Genomic DNA, 27,228 nt, shown 5'->3' with positions numbered 1-27,228 from the left:
TAATATCTTATAATTTTCTGTGAATGCAATGAAATTCTACCCAATAAAAATTCTTTAAAATGCCTATTATGTTAAATGAAAATTCGAGCAAATAAAAATTCTGACAAATAAAAATTTTATAAAGTAAATTTTCGGTTGTATAAAAATTCTGTAATATGAGAAAATCGTTTTGATTTTTAAAAACAATTCGGCTTAATTGAAATTATATATCCAATGAAATTCTTTTAAATCAAAATTCTAACAATTAATTTTTGTAACTTATTCATGCGTTCCAAATGTTCCAAGTCAAGAAAATAATTTGCATATAAAAATCTCACGTGGTAGTATAAAATTTTGTTTATCTGTTTGTTTATTCTTTTTACCATTTCTTATATTTTTCTCGTCATTTGACTTCCTTGTTCCTCAGGGAGATTTATCCACGGGGGCTATTCTTTGCCTAGCGATAAAGTACAATTATCCTGTCGGATTTACGATTCTAACCATATCCAGTCAAGTATCTTTTGGCATTGTTATGTTATTTCCCATGATTTCGTTGCATCTCTCTAACCGGACGTTAGTTGGGCAGGTACGACGAATGAGGAAATTATGCAATAAACAATCTGGTTGTTGGCATTGACATAATCGAGTCCCGCACATTTTAAAAGTGAGGGATGTGCTGATTGTATAATGTACATAGCAATATATATTATTATTATTATTATATGCCTTGCATCGTCCAACATAGTCAATATATATATATGTATATAAGAATAAAAGAACACACATATAATATAAGAAACTATATACCAAAAGAGTGGTATAATAAAATATAAAAGTACGAGACGTGGGTGCATTGCAACATACGTGGGTGCGATAGTATAATCGAGTGGATTATTCGTTGCATATAGTATTAATGCACATGTACCTGTTCTATAAGAATGTTCCTTCTTTCTCGCTGCGAGAAACATCTATAGAATCGTATACAATAGTATCGTACTATTTTCTTACTACCCTCTTTTTATTAGAGATCCAAAGGAGTACACTGTTTTTATTTTGTGGCAATTCTTATAAAAGAGTATTTCATATACAATATGTTACAAACTAAACACGAGAGAGAGAAACAATACCACGTCTCCAAGTTGAATGTTATGACAGGTTATGGTTGATTTGACACTTTCTTAGTGGGTTTATTTATATAATGTGTTGTCTTGTTGTAAATAGTAAATTTCTCGAGATATAAAGATTATTTATAGCCTTGTTCTTTATAGCGTTCAAATGTATATATGCTATTGACTTCTCGTTCATTCTCTTGCAGACAAGATAATATACTCTCTAGTTATAGTGAATGTTAGCTGTAATGCTGGTAGAGTACATACAGTAATATTAATATCAAAGAAAAAAAAATCTTTATTCATTTTTGTTTGATTATCACAGGCCTACAAAATTTTGGATTGTGTCAGACCCAGAAATCGGAATAGTCATTTCCGAAGTATTTTGTCACGCTGAATCCAAAAATAACAACGAAATTGTTCCATCACGTCAGCGTTTTGAGATATTCTAACCTGAAAGCGTGAAAAATGCCGTTTTTAGCAATATTAGACACTCTATAAAATCGTCAAAAAAATTTTTTAATCATTAATCAAAATTTTTAATTAAAAGTAATATATTTCCTCTTTCAAAATTTTCTAGGCCTGATCCGATTTTTTTTCTCTAAGATAGGCAGCCATTTGAATTTTACGTTGCATGAACTAAAATCTTTTTAAAAACGAAAAACAAATTGCAAAGTACCTATAGAATTGAAACTTGTTCCTTGGGGTTTTTGGTGCTGCTAATTACGAATCCGATGTCAGATTTTTGAAATTCAACATGGCGGACTCTTTTTTTTAGAAAATTCACTAGATTTGCCTGAAACTTATTACTCGGGGGTTTTTGTGGTCGTTGATACGCATCCAATTTCAGATTTTCGAAATCTGACATCGGATTCGTAATCAGCGACCCCAAAAATCCCCGTGTAACAAGTTGCAGTGCTATAAGTACTTTGCAATTTATTTTTCGTTTTCAAAGGGGATATTAGTTCATGCAACGTAAAATTCAAATGGCTGTATCTTAGGGAAAAAAATCGGATCGTATTGAGCCTAGAAATTTTTGATAGAGGAAATATAGTTCTTTCAATTAAAATTTGAATCAATGATTAAACAAAATTTTTAAAGATTTTATAGAGTGTCTAATATTGCCAAAAACGGCATTTTTCACGCTTTTGGGTTAGAATATCTCAAAACGCTGACGTGATGAAACAATTTCATTTTCATTTTTGGATTCAGCGTGACAAAATACATCGTAAATGACTATTCCGGTTTCTGGGTCTGAGATTTGTAGACCTGTGTTATGAATTTAGTATAAACAAATTGAATTATTGGCAAACTTCACATTATTCAGAATGATCCTGATAACGTGCTTCATTTCAAGTTTGTTTAGATAAAAAATCAGACAAACCCTCGATTTCAGTGCAAGTGTAACTCACATTTGTCTGATTTTTTAGATGTAAAATCTTTTTTTACCAACGGCTGATAAAACAGATTAGACTGATTAAATAATAGTTCTTAGTCAAAATTGTTTTACCAACTGCTGATAATACAGATTAGATTGATTAAATCAATGATAATTCTTAGTCAAAACTATTTCATCAATTGCTGATAAAGCAGATATTAGACCGATTGAATTAATAATGCTGGGTTCAAAAAACTGTTTTATCTACTGCTGATAAAACAGTTTTGACTGTTAAAAACTGTTTTACCGAGTTCTAATAATGTAGATTTAACTGATTACTAAATACGTAATAATTCCATTGACAAAACTATTATACCGACTGCAGGTAAAACTTATTTGACGGTTTACATAAATTTAAAACTGTTTTACCGACTGCTGATGAAGCAAATTTAATGGATTACATCGGTAAAACAGATCAAAAAATAATTATTTAGTGTTTAATTAATTAAAATTTTAATTATTAATTGAATTTATTTTTTGTTTCAGATAAATAGTGCGGATTTTTTTTAAATTCAGTAAATTTTTTTTACAGTTTTACATTATACGGGAGTGTTCGAAAATTAGTGAAAGTGACGGTCGTTTAATATATGTATAATTAATGTAAAATATTTTCTTTTTTTCTTATTCTCGTTAATAAACAACTTATACGCTGTACGTGTCGTGTCGGATTTAAAAATTATTAACTTCGCGAGTTTTAATTCGATATTTTTTTATAATCGCGAACGAAATTTTCTTAGGGTGTTTAAATTTCGTTTTCGTTGTTTGTCTATCGTTATAAGACAACTTGTTTCGCGCGCGTCCGAATTATAATTTAAATCGCGATCGTCTTCTTGGCTAAATCTGAAGATAAGCTAAATCTGCTGGTCTCAAGATTTACCCTTAAGGTTGTTTTAGGGCTGAAGAAGAGCATTGGACCTGGACCGCTGAGCTATAATTTAGGATCCATCATCAATAAAGGTAAGTTCTTTTTATTTTTAATAACGCATTACATAATTAATTTATATATTAATTTCTACATTGTAAAAACTGTTCGTCTTAACAGTTGCAAAAAATGTCTTGTTTGAGGACATTTTCCGCGTTTAAGATTTTAACTCAACATTATTTTTTCAAAATAGTTTATAGCTACTCTCTAAATCTGAATTAGTAAAAATGTTTACTAATTTAAATTAGTGACTCATTTTTTACTTTAGAATTAGTAAAATTTTACTAATTGTTTGTAAAAGTTATTAGTAATTAGTAAAATTTTACTAATTCAGAAGCAAAAAGTGAGTTACTAATTTAAATTAGTGAACATTTTTACTAATTCAGATTTAGAGAGTAGATCTTCTAAAATTGTTTGAATTTTTAGTTTTTTTTTTTTTTTGTAAAAACAATTTTCAGTTTTGAGGTTATGTTAGGGCCTTCATCCTTCTTAATTTAACTGAATCTATAAATGTTAGAAAAAACTATAACGCTGTCATATATTTCTTTATTGTTAAATTATGACAGTTACTTTATGCATAATTCATAAATATGTTATTTAAGTGCCACTAACGTGTACATTTAATATATCATAAAAGTAGCAACTAACCTATTTTTCAGATTGAAAGTAAAATTATCCTTTTTTCATTAAATATACTTTACATAGTAAAAAGTCTGTGTTTGACGGAATTTTTTTATTATACTGTATAGTAAGTAAGGTGTATAATAATTTATAGAGGACACAAGAATATTTTATTATTTAATAAAAAAAAAAAAAAGATTCATTAATATTACTTACGTAACTATTAGAATTTAGGAGTACTTTTGTACGAAAGGGCATGTCCCGTTATGTTCCAAATAAATAAATAAATAAATATTCTCTAAAACTAATAGTTTAAATTTCATTTTATTTCATTTAGTCATAAAAAAAATTGTACAAATAACACGACATTAATTAAATATTATATTTTATCAAAATAAACTTATGTGTTAAATATTCATCCATAAATTATGACTATGTAAACTGTATATTATATGGTTTACAAACATAAAGTGTTGCAATAATAAGATATCAATTTATTCACTTGTGTCTACAAATAACACAATTTGTACGTATACATAAAAAAAAAAATTTTTGACTATTTTTCGTATTACGAATAAAACGATTGTCTTTCTATTCTTATTAAAGTTTGTTCAGAAATAAAACCAAGTAAGTACATGAAATAAATTCTAAATTTTTATATAAATATATTCTTTCAATAAAAAACTATAATTAAAACATTCATTCTCAATTTGTGATAAATTCACGAATATAAAAAACAATTTAATTTTTTAAAACAAAATTTATTAGTCTTAATAAAAAAAATAACTTTATTTAATTTTTTCTCCTGTTATTTCAGCTAAAAAAAAAACTCAAAAATCAGTAAAATACAATGAAGAATTTTTTGAGACTGCTCTCAGTCTTTCTGATAGTAACAATTGTTACTTCATACATTTGCCCCGAAAAATATAGAAAAAATTGCAATTGTAAAAAAATTGATAATACAATTATACAATTCTCATGTATTCATCCCTCAGTCACTATAAATGAAATCAATCCTCAACTATATGTAAATTCTATTGAAACTTTAGAATTTACCATAAAATGCATAAATTCAATTAGTTTAAACAATTTTAATAATGACATTAATTTTGGAAAATTATATTTAACAACTATTGTTCAAGACAATTGTATTATTATCAAAAATGCAGATGCACAGAAAATTAAAGAACTAAATGTTGCCGATTATATTCAAAAAATTAATTATTTAGAATATCCTAAAAATAATAATAATAATAATAATAATAATAATAATAATAATAATAATAATAACAATCCATATAAATATGTATATTCACAGCCTGAATTAAAAATTATAGGCCTAACATTTTTACGAATAGTGCCTGAAAGATTTTTAGAAAGTGTTCTTAACACTTTATATTTAACGATAAAAAAATGTTCTTTTGAAATAATTAATGAAAATGCATTTAGTCATTTAACGACAATATTAAAATTGGATTTGTCGGAGAATAAATTAAAGTATATTCATCCTAGAACATTCAATACTTTAACTAAACTAACTGATCTTGATCTCAGTGACAATCAATTGGAAATTCTTGATGATAATATTTTTCAAAATTTAAAACAACTTAATAAACTGAATCTTCAACGAAATAAACTCACAACAATATCAGAGTAAATTTTTATATTAAATATTATATCTTTTTTTTCAATTAATTATAAAAATTATCGCCCTATAAAACCGCACTGAACGTGAAAATGAAACGTAAACATTGATTTTAAAATAATTTTTTGTCGAAACATGTGACATTTTATACAAAATAGGCCAAAACACCAAGGACCATTATCTTATAAATTTTCTAAATCCGAAAGATTGTACGAATCCATACAAAAAAGCGATTGAAAAACGAAAAGTAGGAAAGTAATATAATGACAGGTTCATTACGTCCTGCCACCGTCAGATGGCAGAAGCATGCAAAGAGCACAAAGTCGCCACTGTTATTATATTATTTTCCTACTTTTCGTTTTTCAATCACTTTTTTGTATGGATTCGTACAATCTTTCGGATTTTGAAAATTTATAAGATAATGATCCTTGGTGTTTTGGCCGATTTTGTGAAAAATCAATTTTTTTTTGAAATTTATATGAAAAATAAGAAAATATGTATTTTAAAATTTTTTTTATTTGATAAAAATAGAGTTATGATTTTTTTAAATTAAACGTCATCAAAGGCAGTGTATTTTTAAAACATTTTTTTATCTATTGTACTAATGAATAAAAAATTATGCTGTATATGAAATTATTTCATTTTTTCTCAAATTTTTCAAATATGTGCTCAAAAATAACGTATCTATAACGGAAACTATACAAAAAAGTTGAAATTAAATTTAAAAAGTGAGTTGTCTCAAAGATGGACACATTTGATTTATAATTTTTTTTTGCACTGCAATCTGATTAGTACAATAGATAAAAAAAAGGTTTTAAAAATACACTGCCTTTGATGACGTTAAATTTAAAAAAATCATAACTCCATTTTTATCAAATAAAAAAATTTTAAAAATACGTATTTTCTTATTTTTCATATAAATTTCAAAAAAAAATTGATTTTTCACAAAATCGGCCAAAACACCATGGATCATTATCTTATAGATTTTCTAAATCTGAAAGATTGTACGAATCCATACAAAAACGCGATTGAAAAACGAAAAGTAGGAAAGTAATATAATAACAGTGGCGACTTTGTGCTCTTTGCATGCTTCTGCCATCTGACGGTGGCAGGACGTAATGAACCTGTCATTATATTACTTTCCTACTTTTCGTTTTTCAATCGCTTTTTTGTATGGATTCGTACAATCTTTCGGATTTAGAAAATTTATAAGATAATGGTCCTTGGTGTTTTGACCAATTTTGTGAAAAATCAATTTTTTTTTTAAATTTATATGAAAAATAAGAAAATATGTATTTAAAAATTTTTTTTATTTGATAAAAATGGAGTTATGATTTTTTTTAAATTTAACGTCATCAAAGGCAGTGTATTTTTAAAACATTTTTTTTATTTTTGTACTAATGAGATTGCAGTGCAAAAAAAAAATTATAAATCGAATGTGTCCATCTTTGAGAAAACTCACTTTTTAAATTTAATTTCAATTTTTTTGTTTTGCTTCCGTTATAGGTATATTATTTTTGAGCACATATTTGAATAATTTGAGAAAAAATGAAATAATTTCATATACAGCATAATTTTTTATTCATTAGTACAATAGATAAAAAAATGTTTTAATAATACACTGCCTTTGATGATGTTAAATTTTAAAAAATCAAAACTCCCTTCATTTTAATCAAATAAAAAAATAAAAAAAATACGTATTTACTTTTTTTTCATATAGATTTCAAAAAAAAAAATTTTTGAGCGAAAAAAATTTTTTGAACGAAAATTTCCCATCGAATGCCCCATATGAGAAGCTGCGTCGAAGAACTCGCTTTGAAACCAGTCAAATTTCCTAAAAAGTGAAGAAAATTAAAAATAAAAATTTTGACTTTTTTGAAAATAGGACTTTGTTGAGATTGAAAAGCCACATCATTTTTTTCCTTCAACATTTTTTAAATACCATTTTTAATATATCTCTGGTTACACATATTACTTAAAATTTATTTATACAAAAAATAACTAAGTTATCAAACTTTAGAAATATATTTAATACACATTTTCAATACTACTCATATTTATTTAATTTAAACATTAAAAAAAAATTCAGTTTGCTAAATGTTAAAAATACACCAGTTAATACCAGATATTGAGAAATTATTACTTTATTTGTCAAAAAAAGTCTGTATGTTTTATCAAAAATTATGTAATAACAAATGAATTAAATTGAAACCATCTTTTTCTTTAAAAATACAAAAAAAATACACAGTTGGATTAACTTTTGTTCCGATTCTTTTTCTGATTAATCCTTAAGTGTTACATTTTTTTAAATGTCCAAATTTCTAATTTACCAAATCTTCATTTGTTTGAATTTTTATTTGCACGAATTCTTATTCTTAAAATGTCGAATTTCCATTTGTTCGAAATTGAAAATTGTCCGAATATAAAATCAATAGAAAGATTTCGATGCGATTCTGCTATTTTAAAATCCGATTAAATTAGAATTTTTAAAATAAAAAGTTGAGTAAAAAAAAATTCTAAAAAAATAAAAATTTGTTACCTAAAAATTTTTTTGAGTAAAAATTCTTTTAAAAAGAAATTATTCTCCCAAATGGTAATTCAAAAAATGAAACTTTGTTTGAAAAATAATGCAATAAAATTCTTTAAAATAAAAATTGTAACTATAATGATTTTTAGGGGAAATTTATAGGCCTCAAAAAAAATGCGCCTTTTCATTACCAACAAGTTAGAAGTTTTCAAAAATCAAAATTTTGAATGTCATTTTACGTCACTTTTTTTGTGACAAAACCGTTTGACTGGTTTTAGGGCGAGTAGTCGAGAATCGTTTTTTCGACGCAGTTTTTCATTTAAAACAATAAAATATTTTTTGATTTAGATTCTTCTTAAACAAACTACACAATTTGATAGTATTTAATGCAGCTGACAATTCAATAGATACAATTCATAGAAATGCATTTATAAATTTATTAAAGTTAGAACGAATAAGTCTTGCAAACAATAATATGACAGATATTTCATCTTTAAGTAAAAAGACTAAAATATCAAATATTGCCGCATTTTGGAATAATTATTCAGTATTTTTTCCCTGTAATAATCTAATAGAATTGGATCTTTCCTTCAATAAAATTGAAATATTTTATGACGATTGGATTGAATTATCCGAAATGAAATTAAAGTCCTTAAATCTTTCGCACAATCAGATAACGCATTTTAAAGTAAGTTACTGGGATAATGATTTTTAGAAAAATTTAACTCAAAACAGCTTTGTTTTTTTGTTTTTAATTAAATTTTCAAGTTACGTTGCTAATTAAATTTTTTTTTCCAGTTAAAACACAATTTTACAATGAGATCAGACTTTTACATTGACTTAACCAACAATCAAATAGAAGGAATTGAATTATTTTCATTATCATCAATAAAATTTTTGACATTATTTAAAATGCATATAGATGCAAGAGATAATCCTATTATTTGTGACTGTGTAAATGATAAATTTTTACAGTTCACAAAGGGCAATATGGAAAAGAAAATTTATCAACATTTAGATATAAATACAAATAATTTAAAATGCAATGGACCAAAAAAACATGAGGGGAAAATATTTTCTACTTTAACCAGTGATCATTTATCGTGTGAGATAACTATTAAAACTTCTAATGATAATAAAAAATCATGTACTCCAACTTATTATCTTGAAAAACAACTATCATTAATAAATTGTTCCAATATTGGTTTTACAATGGTTCCGAGTAATCTTGGAATTATTATTACTTTTGATAATGAATTGAATTTTGAAAATAATAATTTAGAACATATTCCCATGTTTGGTAGTGAGGAAATAAAATTTATTACGAAATTAATACTTTCTGGAAATAAAATTAAAAGTCTCTCTGGTATTAATGCGTATGTGAATCTTAAGGTATAGATTTTAATATAATGATTTGCTTAATATTGGGAATAATTGTCATCAATATAATTCAATGATATATATATATTTTTTTCAGATTTTAGAACTTAATAATAATGAAATTCAAGACGTAAATAATAATGACATAGAGATTTTGAACTCTTTAAAAAAACTCGTACGCATTACTTTAAATGGTAATCCTTTGAAATGTGGATCAAATTTTCAAAAACTTAAAAATATTATTAAAATTGAAGATAGATATAAACTAACTTGTCGTAATGAATCACCAACATTGATTGAAAAAAAACAACTTTATTCTGAATCTGCGCATCTTTTATGTGCTTTACCTAGAGATGAGGTGGAGAAAATTTGGATAAATAGTTGTTCTATCCAACCTGATAGAAAAGTATAATACTAGTACAATACCAGTACGTCGTACTTCTGAAATAAACAAATAATACTCGTACTATACAAGTATAATAGAGACGCATGATTATGTTCTAAAAATCATTAGTTTTTCATTTTTTCGTATTTCATTTGTCATAATTATTATTTTTGCGCCGAATTTTTATTTATTCGAATTAGTATTTTACAGAATTTTCATTAAAACAATTTTCTATATTATAAAATTTTTATATAACCAAAAATTCACTTCACAAAATTTTTATTTATTCGAATATTTATTTGTTAGAATTTTATTTGCTCGAATTTTAATTTAACATAATAGGCATTTTAAAGAATTTTTATTGGGTAGAATTTCATTGCAAAGAATTTTCATTTTATTCTTTCAGATGAATTTTACATTTGTTCGAATTATTATTTGATATAATTTCCATATAACCGATTTTTCATACTACAAAATTTTTACTTAACCGAAAAATCATTTAATAGAATTTCTATTTCATAGAATTTTCATTTGTCCGAAATTGCAAATGGTTGAACAAACAATCGATTTTGGCGCGATTTTAAAAATCAAGTAATCACAATTTTATGGATAATTTTTAATTGAATGATTTTAAAAATCGCGCCGAAATCTTTCTGTCAATTGTTTGTTCGGACATTTGAAATTTCGGACAAATGAAAATTCTATCAATTAGAAATTCTGTTTAATGATTTTTCGGTTAAGTAAAAATTTTGTTGTATGAAAAATCGGTTATATGGAAATTATATCAAATAATAATTCAAACAAATGAAAATTCATCTGAAGGAAAATTCAACACAGAAAATTAAAAGGCATTAAAATAAGCTGCAACGCTTATTATTTTAATCCAATTTTGCTTATTTTAATTCATTTTGGTATTAAAATAAGCAAAATTGGATTAAAATAATAAGCGTTGCTGCTTATTTTAATACCTTATAATTTTCTGTGAATACAATGAAATTCTACCCAATCAAATTTTTTTAAAATGCCTATTATGCTAAAATGAAAATTGGAGCAAATAAAAATTCGAACAAATAAAAATGCTGTGAAGTGAATTTTCGGTTATATAAAAATTCTGTAATTACAGAAAATCGTTTTGATGAAAATTCTACAAAATACTAATTCGAACAAATAAAAATTCGGCTCAAAAATAATGACAAATGAAATTTCATAAAATAAAAATTCTAACTATAATGATTTTTAGAACGTAATTATGTGTCCCGTATAATAATGGTACGTCAAAGTGTCAAAAAATGGCCTTTTTGGCACCTACAACTTTAATCTCCAAAAAAACAAAAACCTGTGTGGCGATATGTAGGGGAGACCGGGGTTACTTGGCGCACTTTTTACTCTTTGTTGTGTAACTCACTCATTTTTGCTTTTTTTAAAAAGTTAATGTTTAGAAAACTTGTTGTAATATATCAGCTTTAATTTAAAAAAAAGATAGTTAAAATATATTTAATACTTTTATTTTTATACCACTTTATTTGAAGCTGTGCAAAGCGCGCCAAGCAACCCCGGCCCGGGGTTGCGTGGCGCAGGAGTGAAATTAAAATTAAATTATATGATTTAAAGTTTAAATAATATAAGACTTAACAAAATAAATCTTGTACTGTAATTTTACAATAAAATTATTTTAAATTTAAAAATTAGAAAATTTCATTTAAATTAAATGAAATCGTAAAATTACCAAAAAATATATATTTTTTTGATAATAACGCTGTGAATATTTAAAAACCATTATTCGGTTAAATTTTTTGAATAGGATTGTTATTGGTGCTTATTAATGTGTAAATTTCATATAATCAACTTCATTTTATTAATATTTAACGAAATTTTCAGATAACCGCGCCACCTAACCCCGAATGTACTTTTGAAATATGTATTAATTTTTTATAAAAACTGTTAATATAAATCAAAAATTTTTTTTTGTTTCTTAATAAAAAATGTATAGAGCTCAAAACTTGAGCTCTTCTAAAATTAATTTTTTAAAGAGATATCACAAAAAAATGAAGAGGTTAAAAAATTACTTTGGAGTGCCAAAATCAGTTATTTTAATCTATACTCCACGCAATAATTAATGAATATTAATGAAATTTTGTACAAACTTACAGTTCATCAAGTACTCTAAGCAGAATAAAGAGAAAAATTAATGTAACTTAACACTTTTGAATAAACTCAAGTGCGCCAAGCAACCCCTGCGCCAAACAGCCCCGGTCTCCTCTATTAGAAAATTTTGTGGATAAATTTTTTACCATGTGAGCATAGCAGTTTCAAAAGGAGAGCGAATTTTTTAAAAAAAAAATAATGGTCAGAATTTTTATTTACACGAATTGTTATTTGATAGAATTTCTGAAACAGCGAATTTTCATTTGATAGAAATTACAGATGGCCGAACAAACAAACGTCAGAAAGATTTCGGCGCAATTTTTAAAATAGACCAATCAGAAATTATTAAGAAAATTGTGATTGGTTTATTTTAAAATTAACGCCGAAATCTTTCTGACGCTTGCTTGTTCGGCCATTTGTAATTTCTATCAAATGGAAATTCTCTACTTTAGGAATTCTATCAAATAACAATTCGTGTAAATAAAAATTCTGACACATGGAAATTCAATAGTTTAAAAACTCTGACATTATAAAATTCGAATCATCTAAAATTCTACTGAATGCGAATTTTGATAAATTAAAATTGGTTTAAATTGTAATTCTATAAAATAAAAAGTTGGATAACAAAAAATTTGGTAAAATAAAAATTATATTAAATTAAAATTCGGTACCTAAAAACTATGTTAAATAAAATTTCGTTTACAAAGAAAGTAATTTAAATACTAATTCGAAAAATGAAAATTCGTCTAAATAGAAATTCTATCAAATGAAATTCATACAAATGAAAATTCTAGCTAATGATTTTTATCAGATAATCATGCACCACATTTAATCCATATCAGTACTGAATTCACAGTTTTCCTAAAAGTATCAAATTGAGCCCAAAAATTGCATCAAATCTTTGCAACGTTTTGATGCACATAAGTTATATCAAAAAAGAAATCGTTTTGTGTATAATTTTTAAAAATGATACACGAAACGGTCTCATTTTTTGATGCAAAAAATTTAATCAATTTATATCAATCATGGCCAAATTGAATCGACTCAAAATTAAAGGAATTTTTTTCAGATATTTTGGTAATAGTACAATTGCGGAGGCCATTTCACTATTTAATTTGAAAATGAAAATAACAGAAAATCAAAGACAATGTGCAATTCGATAATTAAAAAGTGACAGCTTATAAACATAACCTAAAATGCATGAGAAAAAATTTGTCGATAAAATCAATATAGCCGAGCTTTTTAGAAGGTAGATGGCAGTTTTGCTTTTTATAAAAACGATTCAGAAAAAATTTAAAGAAAGAAAATAGATGAGTGCTGCCATCTACCTTCTAAAAAGCTCGGCTATATTGATTTTATCGACAAATTTTTTCTCATGCATTTTAGGTTATGTTTATAAGCTGTCACTTTTTAATTATCGAATTGCACATTGTCTTTGATTTTCTGTTATTTTCATTTTCAAATTAAATAGTGAAATGGTCTCCGCAATTGTACTATTACCAAAATATCTGAAAAAAATTCGTTTAATTTTGAGTCGATTCAATTCGGCCATGATTGATATAAATTGATTCAATTTTTTGCATCAAAAAATGAGACCGTTTCGTGTATCATTTCTAAAAATTATACACAAAACGATCTCTTTTTGATATAACTTATGTGCATCAAAACGTTGCAATAGAAAAAGATACAACCAAGTTTACTGTGAACCAATTCTGGTAAACCAACTGTCGGCCAGCCAGTATTGGTGCATTATTGCGCCTGTTGTCAGGAAGCTGAAGTACGCAACGTTTATATAAACGATTTTTAAAGAAATAATTTTTTAAAATGAAAAATTCTATAATTTTTTGCCTAAAAAATATTTTTTTATAATTTGTTGATTAATGAAAACTGTTATCGGCGTTTAACAGAAATTTTTGCTTGGGTTGTATTATTTTTTTTTTCTATTTTTTTTACAAAATGTGTGCGGGATCCTTTTGGATGATATATATATATATATATATATATATATATATATATATTTGTGGTGATCAGAATCCCCACTTTACGGAAGGCGGACACACCGGCTTATGTGAAAGTAAGTCTTTGCTTGACTGAGAACGCGTGCCCGCGGTTCTACTTACCTGTGGACTGAGTTTACAACGGGGGTAACCCCACGTTACAACAGCCGACGAGAGGCCACGCGAAACAGAGACGACAGGACTTTAACAGACACTTTTCGAGTCGCAGACTCTCCGCACGGATCCCGCTTTTCACGAGTTCATGAAAACGCTTTTTCTTAAATTCACAGTTTCGCGAGTTATTTTTTTTTTCTCACGTAATTATTATTTAATCAGTTTCTTTGAAAAAAAAGGTAACGAGAGTAAAACGCGGTTAAAAAAAAAGTGATAAAAAAAAATCTTTCTCAAAAATAGATTTTTAAAAATTTACAATTAAAGAAATACTCGATTTTTTATTTTTATTTCTAATAAGAAATAATTTTCAAAAATCTATCAAAAAGAAATTTAAAAATTTTTTCATTGTAAATATTTTGATAAAAAAAAAAAAATAAATAAATATTAAAAAGAGGAAGTTTTTTTTATCTCTTTTTTTTTCTCTGTAATAGTTAAAAAAAAAATTCGATCGTAAATAATACTAAAAAAAACCAAGTGACTTGATTGATTACTTTTTAAGTGTAAACTTCGTATTTGCATATAAGGATTTATTATTCATCGACATCAGGTGCAAATAAGGAATCTTACAGTGTGAACTTTATATTGGAAAAGTGCCAGGCGTACTTTGCAAAAAGGAAAGAAAAAAAAGAAAAAAAAACCAGTGAAACAAGAAAAGATCAAATTGGTCGAGGAGGAAAGTTTAAAAGTTGTTTTCATTTGAAAGTGAGCTTCGTGTGTTTCGTGATAAAAAGTGATTTAATTATTCGGTGAAAAATTGAGAAATTCTCACAATGAGAAGAGCGGTACTTACCGCTTGTTTGCTGAGCTTTGCTCTCGCCGGAAGTCCCAGGTTACCGCGGACTTCTGCCGATCAGCGCAGCATTCGAAATGCACATGTCAACAATAATAATATTACTGGGAATATTTTGCCACCACCCACACGTGGATCCCCTCGAAGCAGGTAAATTAATATTCATTTTTTTGCCAATTTTTCCCTATTTTACAATTCGAATGGATTTTAATTTTATTGCACAAATTCTTCACAACACCCAGAGAAATGTTTTATTTGAACCAAATATAATATATTTAAGTTAAATAAACATATATTTGTCTCGCAACCTACTGGTCTATTTAATTGGGGTAAATGGTTTTCAAATGTTTGTTTGGTCAAATTAATCAATTTTTTTTTTGTTTTCTGCTTCAATAATATATTTGGGGAATATAAGGAAACGTTTGATTAATTTTATCAAATGTTTGGTTAATTTAACTTTTACCAAATGTTTAGTTAATCTAATTAAATGTTTGTTCAATATAGTTTAACGTTATGTATAAGTTTAATAAAATGTTTGGTTAATTCAATCAAAAAGTTTGGTTAATTTTATCAAATGTGCAGTGTTTAATTTAGTACGTTTGTTTACTTCAATTAAATTATTTGTGGATCATATGTTTGGTTAATTTAGTCAAATGGTTGGTATAACCATATGTTTGGTCAATTTAATCAAATCTTTGGCACAATATAATGTTTAATTGAAACAAATGTTTGATTGATTCAACAAAAAATTAATCAAAACGTTTAGTTAACACGATCAAACATTTGATTAAATTAACCAAATGTTTGATCGTTTTTTACTAAACGTTTGATTAATTGGTTAATTAAATCAAATGTTTGGTCAATATATTTAAAAATTTTAGTTAATGTAATTGTAGATTGTAGAACCATATGATTGGTAAATTCAGTCAAATTATTTGGTGATTTTAGTCAAATGGTTGGTGCAACTCTATATTTGGTTAATGTAATCAAATGGTTGATACGTCCATATGTTGCGTTAATTTTGCTCAATAGTTAATACAAATAAATTTTGCTTAATTTAATCAATTGTCAACATAATTTAATGTTTGATTTTAATCAAATGTTTGGTTAATTCAAGAAAAATATGGTTAATTTAATCAAGTATCTGGGTTATTTGTACAAATGTTTGTTTACTCTTTCTCAAAAGTTTTTTTTCCTCTAAATCAAATGTTTGGGTAATTAATCAAATATTCAGTTAACACAATCAAACATTTGGTTAATTTGATCAAATGTTTGTTTATTTCATGTAATCAAGCGTTTAGGTTATTTATTCAAATATTTGTTTCAATAAAATGTTTTCTTAATACAATTATGCGTTTCGATAATTTAAAAAAAAAAATTTTTGGTTAATTTTCAATCAATAATTTATTTACTTTAAGAGAATGTTTGTTTAATGAAACCATATGCGTTTGTTTAATTTAATCAAATGTTACTCCCAAAAATAATAGTGTTTATAATTTATTGAATTTAAGTGACAAAGATTGGTGTATTGTGTATATATCCTAAATATATATATTTATTAAAAAAAAAATAGCTAAAATTAGAATCGATTTTTTTTTTAAATTTCCTTTCGTATATGAGAGAAAGTGACGAATATTTTAAAAATATTTTCCAATATTCGAAAAATTTAAATTTATCCAAATGACTATATTTTTTATCCTTTCTCTAAATTAAAAGGATTTTAATTTACGATCACTGGTAATAACTGCGAATCTGTGAAATAGAAAGTTGACAAATACGAAGCTTTTATTGAAAACTGAGAATTAAGTTTTATCTTGTTTATCATTAATCAAATTGAAATAAACAGCGCACGCACTTGGAAATTTAATGTCGAATATCGCTTAATTCAAAAAAAAAAAAGAAAAATAAACATTGCAAATTTTTTTTATTGGTTGTTGAAATGTTACTATTACTATTGATTTTATCGATCTTTATTTTAGAAATTAATTTTAATAAAATACAATAAATTAAATAACAAAAAAAATTCTTTTTTTTTTTATTAAAGAGAATTTAATTTGGACCAAGTTCATGTAAAAGTAAATTATGGTTAAATTGCGATTCTATCGTGAGAGTGAGAGAGAAAAAAAAAGCAGCGACAAGTTTGTATTGCAAAATCAATATTTAATCTGAAGGAGGTATCTTTTAAATGGTGTTTTGTATATATATATATATATATATAGTACAAAAGCAAGAGTTGAAAACATTGAATATTTAAATCGAGACTTTAATTAACGCGGCAGCCGTCGATTTACGTGATTATTCGAAACGCGTGAACGTGCGACATTCAAGTTAAAAAGACGAAAAAAAAATACGAGCATTGCGAAGTAAACATCCTGCATTTAGTGAATTTTGTATGGTCATTCGTGTATATATACGCGAAATAATTGGGTGCATAAAGTAATCAGACCGAAAATGCTATAATTTCGCAAGATTACCAATTAGTCGGCGAATTGGTCGATTAATTTGTGTATCATTTAATATGTATATATACCTATATGTATATCAATTGAATTAAATTTAATTTTAGAAAAAAAAAAAATTACATTTTCCACTCTTTTTTTTTTGACGATTTTGTTTTATTTTAAAAATTGTATTTTCTGATGTTTGATTTTTTTTAAAATCATTTTCTAATATTACTTTCTAGAAGAAACAAATTGTCAAAGAAATGTGTAATGAATTTCTCTTCTTTTTTTTTAGAGAGATGTGCGAATCAGGAATTTTAGATCTCGAATCGAATCAATTACAATTATTTGGAATTGAATTTAAAATTAAAAAATTATCGAATCGATTCGAATTTAATTCGAAACAATTTATTGTTTATTTTATTTTTATGATATTGTTAATAAAAATGTCATTAAACACATTTTATTTTTTAATTTATTGATTATTATATATATAAATATTTTTATTTCATAAATATAAAATTTGTTTATTTTTTTATTAGCTAATTCGAATTCGAACTATTTGCACATCTCTATTATTTTTCGTGATTGTTTAATTATATTGAAATATGAGAATGCGTGCGCATTATGGTGGAGAAGGAGGAACACCAATCATAGTGCGTTTCGCCCCTCTCTTTGAGCATGCGTGCGCATAATGACGCTACACTGGTGATCTAATTTTAAAATGTGTTTACTCTTTTCCTCTCTGAGAAATGTGTTTTCTTTTTCTTTTCTTTGTTTTTAAAAATTTTTTTTCTCTATTTATTTTTTTTTAAATTTAAATATCGTTTGAATGGAAATAAACAAAATTATCCGATTTCATGCGCTTTTATTATATCTATAGCTATTATAATGGCAATTGTTGCTTTCTGATTGATTTCACTTTCACCATGAATTGTATTGGTATAATATGAAGTTTGCAATGAGAATGATCCAGAAATGATCTATGGGCATTGTTTTGAAAGTCGAGACAATTTATCCGACTGTCCGTACTCGTTTTTTTTTTTTTTTTTCTTCTATTTATTTCATCTCGTTCCGTATAATTTAATAACCGAAGAGCTCCTTCTTTTCAAAACTAGTTTTTCTACACCTTATTAAAAACTTAAATAAAAATTCAATGCATCACTTTCATCAAAATATTAAATTAAAAAAAATTTTGATTAACTGGTCATTCTATGTGATATTTCCATTCAAAAAAAAAAAAATGTTTTTTACTTTTTATTTTGTTAAATTTTTATGAAAAATAAAATATGTTTTTGATTTGACAAAAATTTTGAAATTGAAAAAAATTCAGAATTGGGCTCAATATTTAATTTTTTATTAACATTTGTTAATTAATATTTCGAAAACAAAAAATAACATTTTCATATTTTTTGCACATTTTAAATTTAAAAAAAAAAGTTTTTAATTTAAAAAACCCCTTTCTACAGCAATGTAATTTTTAAAACGGAAACAATCGATCAAAGATTAATTTTTTACTTTAATGTTCTTGTACTTCTTGTTCTTATCTAGAGTACTGATGATTGGTCATATTACAAAGATTGATTGATAATTAAATCGAATATATCGGAGGATCAAAAGCGTGTCCTAATTTATTTAATGTTTATCTTGAACGTTTCTCTCCTCCCCCTCCCAAAAAAAAAAAATATTTCTTACAATCTTTCAAATTTCCTTTTTTCTCATTATCATAAAAATTATTTTGTAAAAAAAAAATATTTATACTGATTTCTTTTTTTTTTTTTTTTTTTACTAAATTATCATTTTACAATAATGAAATACTTTTATTATTTATTTTAAGTGAATTATTTTTTCTGTTGATTTAAATAAATTAAAATAAACCTATATCATTTTATTTAAATGGATGTAGATGAAAAAAAATATAAATCTTGTATTTCATAATGTTGAAATTGTGAAAAATTTATTGGAGAAGACCAAAGAGACAAAATGTATTTGGTATACCATAATTACACCAATTATATTATTATATAGAAATATTAAGAAACAATTGAAAAATTGAATCAGAGACATATTGCACAAGGAAATATTGCGAAATTTGAGTTGAATCCGATAATTATGCAGAGAATTGGATGAAAAACAGTTTACTATTTTTTTAATAATAATAAAATGCTCTTGGAAAATTAAATAAAAATTTTCCATTTGCTATTTTAATTCTTATTCTTATGAGTGTTTAATATTATTATGGTTATTATTATTATTATTATTATTATTATTATTATTATTTATTATTATTATATTGTTATATATTATAATATAATATTAATAACCTTATATATTATAAGGGGCATTGAATATTTTTTTTTTTTGGGTCGATCGTGATTATAATGACGAATTCCAAAACGAATTTCCAATAACTTTTTAAGAATATATATATATATATAGCTTTAGCCCAAAGTAAAAGTAAAGCGTTGTTCGTGGAAAAACTGGACCAATAAACGGGAATTTATATAGACAACTCAACGCCGCGCAGGACACGGCTATAACTTATGAGACACATCGTGAGTCCAGTGTACAATTCTGGCTAATTGCACCATCTGTCTTGGTTTTTATTTTTTTTTTACTTTAAGGGTTTTATGACATCACTGACAAGAGTCTTAAAAAACCTTAGCTATTTTCATTTTTAAACTTGCGAAAAAATTTTGACCTACTTCAAAACCAAGAAGCAGACTAATATTTTTGCGAAGCATTTTGAATTTGATTCTGACCTCAGAATTGACCAAGCACTTCAGGTTTTTGAGATATTATAACCTAAAAGTACAGAAAAGACGTTTTTTAACTATATTTGAGGGCATGTAACATTAAGAGATAATTTTTTTTTTCATAAAATTCGTTGCAGCATCTGAAATTTACTATTCTTACCCTTAAAAATGCATTTTGAAACTTTAAAAAATCTTTATTTGGCTCTTAGTTATCGTCATTTGCGAAATTTCTGAGTGTTAAATGTTTCAATATTCGTGTATCAGATAATATGTCTTAAAAAAATTCAAATGACGATAACTCAGAACCAAATAAAGGTTTTTTTTAAGTATTAAAATACATTTTAAGGGGTAAGAATAGTACTTTCAGATGCTGTAACGACCTTTTTGAAAAAAAAAAATTATCTCTTGATGTTACTTGCCCTCAAATATGGTCAAAAAAGTATTTTCTGCACTTTTAGGTTAGAATATCTCGAAAACCTGAAGCACTGGAGCAAATTCTGATGTCAGATTTGGATTCAAAATGCTTCGGAAAAGTAAAGTCTGGATCTTGGTTCTGAAGTAGGCCAAAATTTTGTCGGCCTTTGTAATTTAATGATAAGATGTTTATATGATATATATGAGTGTTTCTCCACGTAGCGAACAATTTTTTGTCTCATATGTTTTTTAAGAAGTACTCTCTAAATCTGAATTAGTAAAAATGTTTACTAATTTGAATTAGTGACTCACTTCTTGCTTCTGAATTAGTAAAATTGTACTAATTACTAGTAACTTTTACTAACAATTAGTAAAATTTAACTAATTCAGAAGCAAAAAGTGAGAAACTAATTCAAATTAGTAAACATTTTTACTAATTCAGATTTAGAGAGTAAGTTGCATATATTGTAATTGAATCCAACGTGAAAAATTAATTTCTGTGTTTACAAACATAATAACCAATAGACACTTCTATTCCTAACATAATTTATTTTTTAAATGCAAATTACAGAGTCACATTGTCATGGTGAAGCTTGTCCCCGTAACATTTATTTAGAAATTATGTTTTTACTAAAATGCAGTAATTAATTTATTTACTACTGTCATTTTCTTATTGTTTAAGATAGTAGAATTAAATTCTATATGGTGTCGGTGGAAAATAAAATTTTTTTAATCATTTTTTCGATGTTAATTTTTGTTCCCAGTTTTGTGCGTCATGATGAAGCCTTTTTCATTAAAACGCGTGTATAATTTAATTTTTGTTAAATTTTAGAAAAAAAATTTTAATAATAGCAATAACTAAATTGTACGCTACACACACACACATATATATATATATATATATATATATATATAAAATTGGAGACAAAATATTAGACGTGAATTTAACGTACAGTAAATCTACATGAAGTATTGTATGTTAATAGTGAATGCGTCTTCAATTTGACACCTCGAATTAAATGAACCACACACATGTGTTCGTGACGTGTCAGTAAAAAACCGGGGAAAGTATGGTATCGCCTTCACTTTATGACGAGCGACACTTACTTTGGTCGGTCTACCTTTGACTTTCCTTATAATGCCCTTTCGCCCTTTCTCCACCATTGACTTCTCAAACACAGTGATTATCTTGCCGAAATTTTTTTGCCCCAGAAACTACGTCCAATTATTTTTTCTTTTTTTTTTTACATATACCCGACTGTTTGCATATATTATATGTATACTATATTTTTTTCAAACTTTTGTTTATTAACGTTTTGCACTTTAAATTATTCTAATTAGAATTTTGAAAGTAATATTGTCACTTCTATGATAACAAATTATTATATTTTAATTTTATATTTAAATATAAGAAAAATGAAACTTAAAAAGTAAAAGGAAAATATTTTAATCAATTTCTTGCTATAAAAAAGAAATGAGTGATATTATTATTTTATATTAATTTTTATTAATTTGAGTAAATAAAATTTTCACTAAAAACCATTTATTGGAAAAGTGTTTTTTTTTTAATGAAACAAATAAAACTACGAAAGATATTTGTATTTTTGAGGATTACGGAGAAAAAAGATACTAATTTGCTAATTTTAAAATTGAGTGATTTTTTTCGATCTTTTTTGCATTGCAAACAGCTGGTTTATAATTAGAATAAAAATGTAAATAAATCGAAAGTCCGTTATTTACTACATTTGATTGAATTGAAAGGATGTAAAACCTAACCTTAATCGCATTCTAAGCTACCATCAACATCAAACTAAATTATAAATGTAAATTAATCCCAGCTTTCTAGAATACCGGAAGAGTATATAACTGTGAGAAAAATGCTTAATCATGGTAGCAAAACCTTCATGGGGGTCATCCTACACTGAATAATACAAGTTCACTAACCGCGTCCCTCATGCTGTGTTTCATTTTTTTTTTTTTTTTTTGCATTCCAAATACAAAATTGTGAATTCATAACATTTTTTTTTACAGATATACAATATAAAAATATTTTGACGCGAATTTTAAAATTAACCAATCAAAATTTTTGTGTATATCTGATGATTGATTAATTTTTAAATTCACACCTAAAAGTTTCTGACGGTAGTAAATTCGATGAAATAGAAATTCTGTTACTTAGGCTAATTCCACAATAGCTAAAATCGCATCGTCTTGATGACAATTTTTTAGGACGACACGATGCGCGCGCATCCATTGCCAACTGTTGACAAAAAAAAATTTCCACTATTTCTACAATTTTAACTTGTAAATATTATTGAACTTATACAAAAATTTGATTTGTTAAAAAAAAATACAAATTTTATATCCTTGCATCTGAAGAATTTTTTTTTTTTAATTTTTAGTACATGTGAAATAAATTTTTTGTCGACATTTGGCAATGGATGTGCGCACGCATCGTTTCGTCGTAAAAAATTCTCCTCAAGATGATGCGATTTTAGCTATTGTGGAAGCAGCCTTTAATTCTAATTCTAACAAATTAATTTTAGGCATTATTTATGCGTCTCCATTACTTTAGTGCACTGAAAGAAATTTTTCGTAATTACTGCCATAATTCATGCTGTTTCTGTCATATCGTATAACTGAATTAACATGGAACTGTTACTACCATACAGTTTGGGTAATCCAACCAAACGAATAGTACTTCCGAAGAGCAAAATGTCTGAATCAGACTTCACATGGCTAATATAACCTAACTTACCTACCAATTTGATAGACTGTATAACCAATTCAACCAGAACTCTCAATCATAAATTTATGGCTGAAATTTCGATAGCATTTCTTTTCGTGTGGTTTCATCTATTTGTGGAATTGAACATTGCTCTTGCCAAGACTTCTCCACATCTTCTCTTTCTACAGAACATAATGAATATTTTGCAAATAGAGAATAAGTTTCTTTTGGTTCTTCAAAAATGGGTTTACTTTTTTCACTCGGTATTAATGGTTCATCATGACAAGTTAGATTATTTCTATCTTTAATTTTGATATAATTTTTAAGTTTTTCGAAATTTGGACCACATATCAAAGGATTACCACTGAGAGTTATGCTTTTGAGACTTTTTAAATTTTCAAAAATCAGTAAATACTTGTTTCCTACATTACGAATATTATTATTTTTAAGTTCTAAAATCTGAAAAAAAAGGTATAATTGCATTATACTGTTGTTGATTCTTTATCAAATTCAGAAACAATTTAAATAAACAAATAAATATTAAATATACCTCAAGATTTTCAAATAAATCAATATCATTGAGACTTTTAATTTTATTTCCAGAAAGATTTAATTTTCTAATTGATTTTTGTTCAGCATTACTAAATTCTGATGGAATATATTCTAAATTATTATTTTCTAATTCTATTTCAGTAGCGAAACTAGTTATAATTCCAAGACCTTTTGGAAATATTGTATAATTATTGTTAGGACAATTTATTATTGTTAGCTGTCTTTCAAGAAAATATTTTGGAGTACATGATACATTATTATCATTAAAAGTTTTAACAGTTATCTGACACGATAAATGATCACTGCTTAGATCAGATAATTTTTCACCCTTAAGTTCTTTTGGTCCAGCGCATATTAAATTTGTTGTATCAATATTTAAATGTTGATAGATTTTCTTATCTAAATTTCCCTTTATGTACTGTAAAAGTCTGTCATTTAAGCAATTACAATTAATAGGATTATCTCTTGCATCTATGTGCATTCTATATGGTGTTTCAAATTCTAATGACGTTAGGGAATATAAATTAATTCCCTTCAACTTGTTGTGGGTCAAATCAATGAAAAAATCTGATTTCATTTTTAAATGATGTTGTGTTACCTGGAAAAGATATTATTATTATTATATGATATCAAATTTTTATATTTCAAAGTACGAATTAGCGATACATTTTTAGCGTTTAAAAAATAAAAAAAATAACGCTTGTCTAGAGTTGTACTCTTTTTTAAATCACATTTTTTTTTTTTTTTGGTAACTTACTTCAAAAGAAGGTATCTGATTGTGAGAAAGTTTTAGACTATTTAAATTCAATTCGGATAAATGAATCCAATCATCATAGAATATTTGAATATTATTGAAGGAAAGATCCAATTCTTGTAGATTACTACATAAAGCAAATATTGAATGGCTATTCCAAAATTCGGCTATTGGTGTTTCTATTTTATTATCTAATCTCGAAAGTTCATTAATATTATTTTTTTGAAGATTTATTCGTTCTAATTTTAACAATTTTATAAAAGCATCTTCATGAATTTTAGCTATTAAATTTTCAGCTGCATTAAATTCTTCCAAATTGTATAGTTTGTTTAACAAGAATCTAAATAACATGGAAATAGTTTATTTGGTTAAATACAACAAACTTTTTAAATAAAAACCATATGTTGACACAGAAAATTATAAGGTATTAAAATAAGCTACAACACTTATTATTTTAATCAAATTTTGCTTATTTTAATACCAAAATGGATTAAAATAATAAGCGTTGCAGCTTATTTTAATGCCTTTTAATTTTCTGTGAATTAACAAATAAAAATTTCATAAATTATAGAAATTTTGCTATAAAAAATTCTATATTTAAAATTCAAGAAAAAAATAAAATATTACTCTGATATTGTTGTAAGTTTATTATTTTGAAGATTCAAATTTTTGAGTTGTTGTAAATTTTGAAAAATATTATCATTAAGAATTTCCAGTTGATTTCCACTGAGATCAAGTTTAGTTAATGCTGTTAATCTGTTGAATGTTTCAGGATAGATATCCTTTAATTTATTCTCCGATAAATCTAATTTTAATAATTTTTTTAATTCACTAAATGCATTTGGAGTAATTTTTTGAACAAAACATCTTTTTATCGTGAGATAAAAAATATTTGTAACCTTGTGAAATAGTCTCATATTTATTTCTTCTAAATTATTATTATCCTTAATATTTAATCCAAGCAGTGAATTTAATTCATCAGATGGATTTTTAATGAGAATATCATTTAATTGAGAATTATTAACTAAATTAATTTTACTGACATATTCAGCATAAGTCAGTTCTTTAATTTTTTGTATATTTGTATATTTATTAATAATGCAATTATCGAGAACAAGAGCTGTTAAATCCGTGATTACAAAACGAAAGTCATAATGAAAATTTTTTAAATTTGCTGAATTTATGCATTTTATAACAGTTTCTAAAGGTTCAATTGAAATTTCAAATTTTCTAGGATTGTTTATATTTTTTAGATTTGTGGGATCAAGACATGTGTATTGAATTGTTGCATTATCAAATTCGTAACAATTGCAATTTTCTATTTTATTTTCAAAGCAATCAAATGATGCAATAATTTTAAGTGTCAGAAACAATGAGATCAGTTTCAAAAAATTCTTCATTATATTTTATTGTTTTTTGTGTATAGTTTTTATAGCTGAAATAATAAGAGAAAAAATTAAATAAATTTAATGATTCATTGTCTTTTATTAGTACTTTACTTTGGCTAAATTCTAAACCCCCTCTCATCAATGCGTTACAAATCGTAATTATGAACATGATCTCCTCCCCTCAAAAAAAAATCTAAAAAAAAATTTCAAGTGTGTTTTGCTTCATCACGTTAGGATTTTTTCCTAACCTCAAAAAACATCGGATTTTTGGTGGTGGTTTATGAATTTTTTTTAAACATTAATCTGAAGTCAGAATATGGCTTAAGAAAATTTCTAAAAATGCACCAATTTTTGAGAAAGCCCTTCATATCGAATTTTGAAAATCTGACTTTTAAGTAATTAGCGCTCCCAGATTACTATAGTTTTCAAGTTCTATTGTAAATCCATTAATTTTAAAAAAATATTCATACACCATCAAAAATTTGATATGTTTTTTGAGGTTAGAACCAACATTTCTTTCTTTACATATATGTTTTACATTAAAAATTCATAATTCAAGTAATATACTTACTTGGTTTAATATGAAAACTTATTAAAATTGATTTTATAAGACAAACAAACCATTAGAACCACTTTAAAATATGAATAATAGTCGAATGATTTTGAAGGATCAACAGTTTAAATACAGACAGTTGACATAGCCAGAGTTAATAGAGGTATGCTTTCAGTTTCTTTTCTTTTTTTTTTTTATTTTATAAATTTTAATATGCAATAATTCGTGAAAGTTGCGTAATTCTTTTATGTTTAAAATACATATTGAATTATTATTGAAAATTATTGGAAAACTTGACTTGTATCAATAAAGATACACATTAACAAATAAAGATAAAATTGTCCTTGACATTTTTTTTGTCAACATTTTTCAATTTGTACAATTTTTTTTTTTATAACTAAAATATGAAAATTTAAAAAATATGTATATCTAACTAATTATGATTTACATTGAAAAATTTTTTTTTCATTATTTTTCATAAATATTTAAAAAAAAAATGTTTCAGTCAAAAAAATAATTTTGAATGAAAA

The 27,228-nt window shown here is 25.5% G+C and overlaps 3 protein-coding genes across 4 annotated transcripts in view; 2 read left to right on the top strand and 1 right to left on the bottom strand.

Moving 5' to 3' along the window:
- The first annotated feature begins 3,028 nt into the window (after positions 1–3,028).
- Positions 3,029–27,228, top strand: part of LOC127288385 (angiopoietin-4) — a 232,495-nt gene continuing 208,295 nt past the window's right edge. Inside the window, exons 1-2 of one of the 2 annotated variants that reach the window (XM_051315795.1) lie at positions 14,357–14,501; positions 14,754–15,262. In XM_051315795.1, the coding sequence (XP_051171752.1) occupies positions 15,093–15,262 (170 nt within the window). In that variant the 5' untranslated portion in view covers positions 14,357–14,501; positions 14,754–15,092. Of the gene's footprint in view, positions 3,484–14,356; positions 14,502–14,753; positions 15,263–27,228 lie in introns of those variants that run through there. The other variant, XM_051315796.1, reaches the window with a different exon arrangement.
- On the top strand, positions 4,614–13,104 carry LOC127288388 (protein toll-like). Its single transcript, XM_051315801.1, has 5 exons — positions 4,614–4,696; positions 4,887–5,722; positions 8,590–8,929; positions 9,040–9,633; positions 9,719–13,104. The coding sequence occupies exons 2-5, from the start codon at positions 4,920–4,922 to the stop codon at positions 10,031–10,033; spliced, it is 2,052 nt and encodes a 683-aa protein (XP_051171758.1). The 5' UTR covers positions 4,614–4,696; positions 4,887–4,919; the 3' UTR covers positions 10,034–13,104.
- On the bottom strand, positions 22,208–26,858 carry LOC127288386 (uncharacterized). The gene is made up of 5 exons (XM_051315799.1): positions 26,717–26,858; positions 25,385–26,192; positions 24,761–25,097; positions 24,002–24,601; positions 22,208–23,910 (listed from the first exon to the last, which is right to left on the bottom strand). Exons 2-5 carry the CDS (start codon positions 26,155–26,157, stop codon positions 23,536–23,538), a joined length of 2,085 nt encoding a protein of 694 aa, XP_051171756.1. The 5' UTR covers positions 26,158–26,192; positions 26,717–26,858; the 3' UTR covers positions 22,208–23,535.

This window comes from Leptopilina boulardi, unplaced genomic scaffold (genome assembly GCF_019393585.1).
Source record: "Leptopilina boulardi isolate dan_hultmark-lab unplaced genomic scaffold, ZJU_Lbou_2.1 LbouV2_384, whole genome shotgun sequence".
Taxonomy (NCBI): Eukaryota; Metazoa; Arthropoda; class Insecta; order Hymenoptera; family Figitidae; genus Leptopilina; species Leptopilina boulardi.
The sequence above is the reverse complement of the archived record's forward strand: the minus strand, read 5'-3'. Positions and strand labels throughout refer to the sequence as shown.

What these genes read in the sequence shown, in the direction of transcription:
- LOC127288388 (XM_051315801.1), top strand. Translation starts at nt 4,920, where the DNA reads ATGAAGAATTTTTTGAGACTGCTCTCAGTCTTTCTGATAGTAACAATT. An exon ending in AAACTCACAACAATATCAGA is followed by an intron (nt 5,723 to 8,589) that starts GTAAATTTTTAT and finishes TTTTTGATTTAG; the next exon opens with ATTCTTCTTAAACAAACTAC. An exon ending in ATGCGTATGTGAATCTTAAG is followed by an intron (nt 9,634 to 9,718) that starts GTATAGATTTTA and finishes TATTTTTTTCAG; the next exon opens with ATTTTAGAACTTAATAATAA.
- LOC127288386 (XM_051315799.1), bottom strand. Translation starts at nt 26,157, where the DNA reads ATGAAGAATTTTTTGAAACTGATCTCATTGTTTCTGACACTTAAAATT. An exon ending in AAACTTACAACAATATCAGA is followed by an intron (nt 25,098 to 25,384) that starts GTAATATTTTAT and finishes CATGTTATTTAG; the next exon opens with ATTCTTGTTAAACAAACTAT. An exon ending in ATTTATTTGAAAATCTTGAG is followed by an intron (nt 23,911 to 24,001) that starts GTATATTTAATA and finishes CTTTTTTTTCAG; the next exon opens with ATTTTAGAACTTAAAAATAA.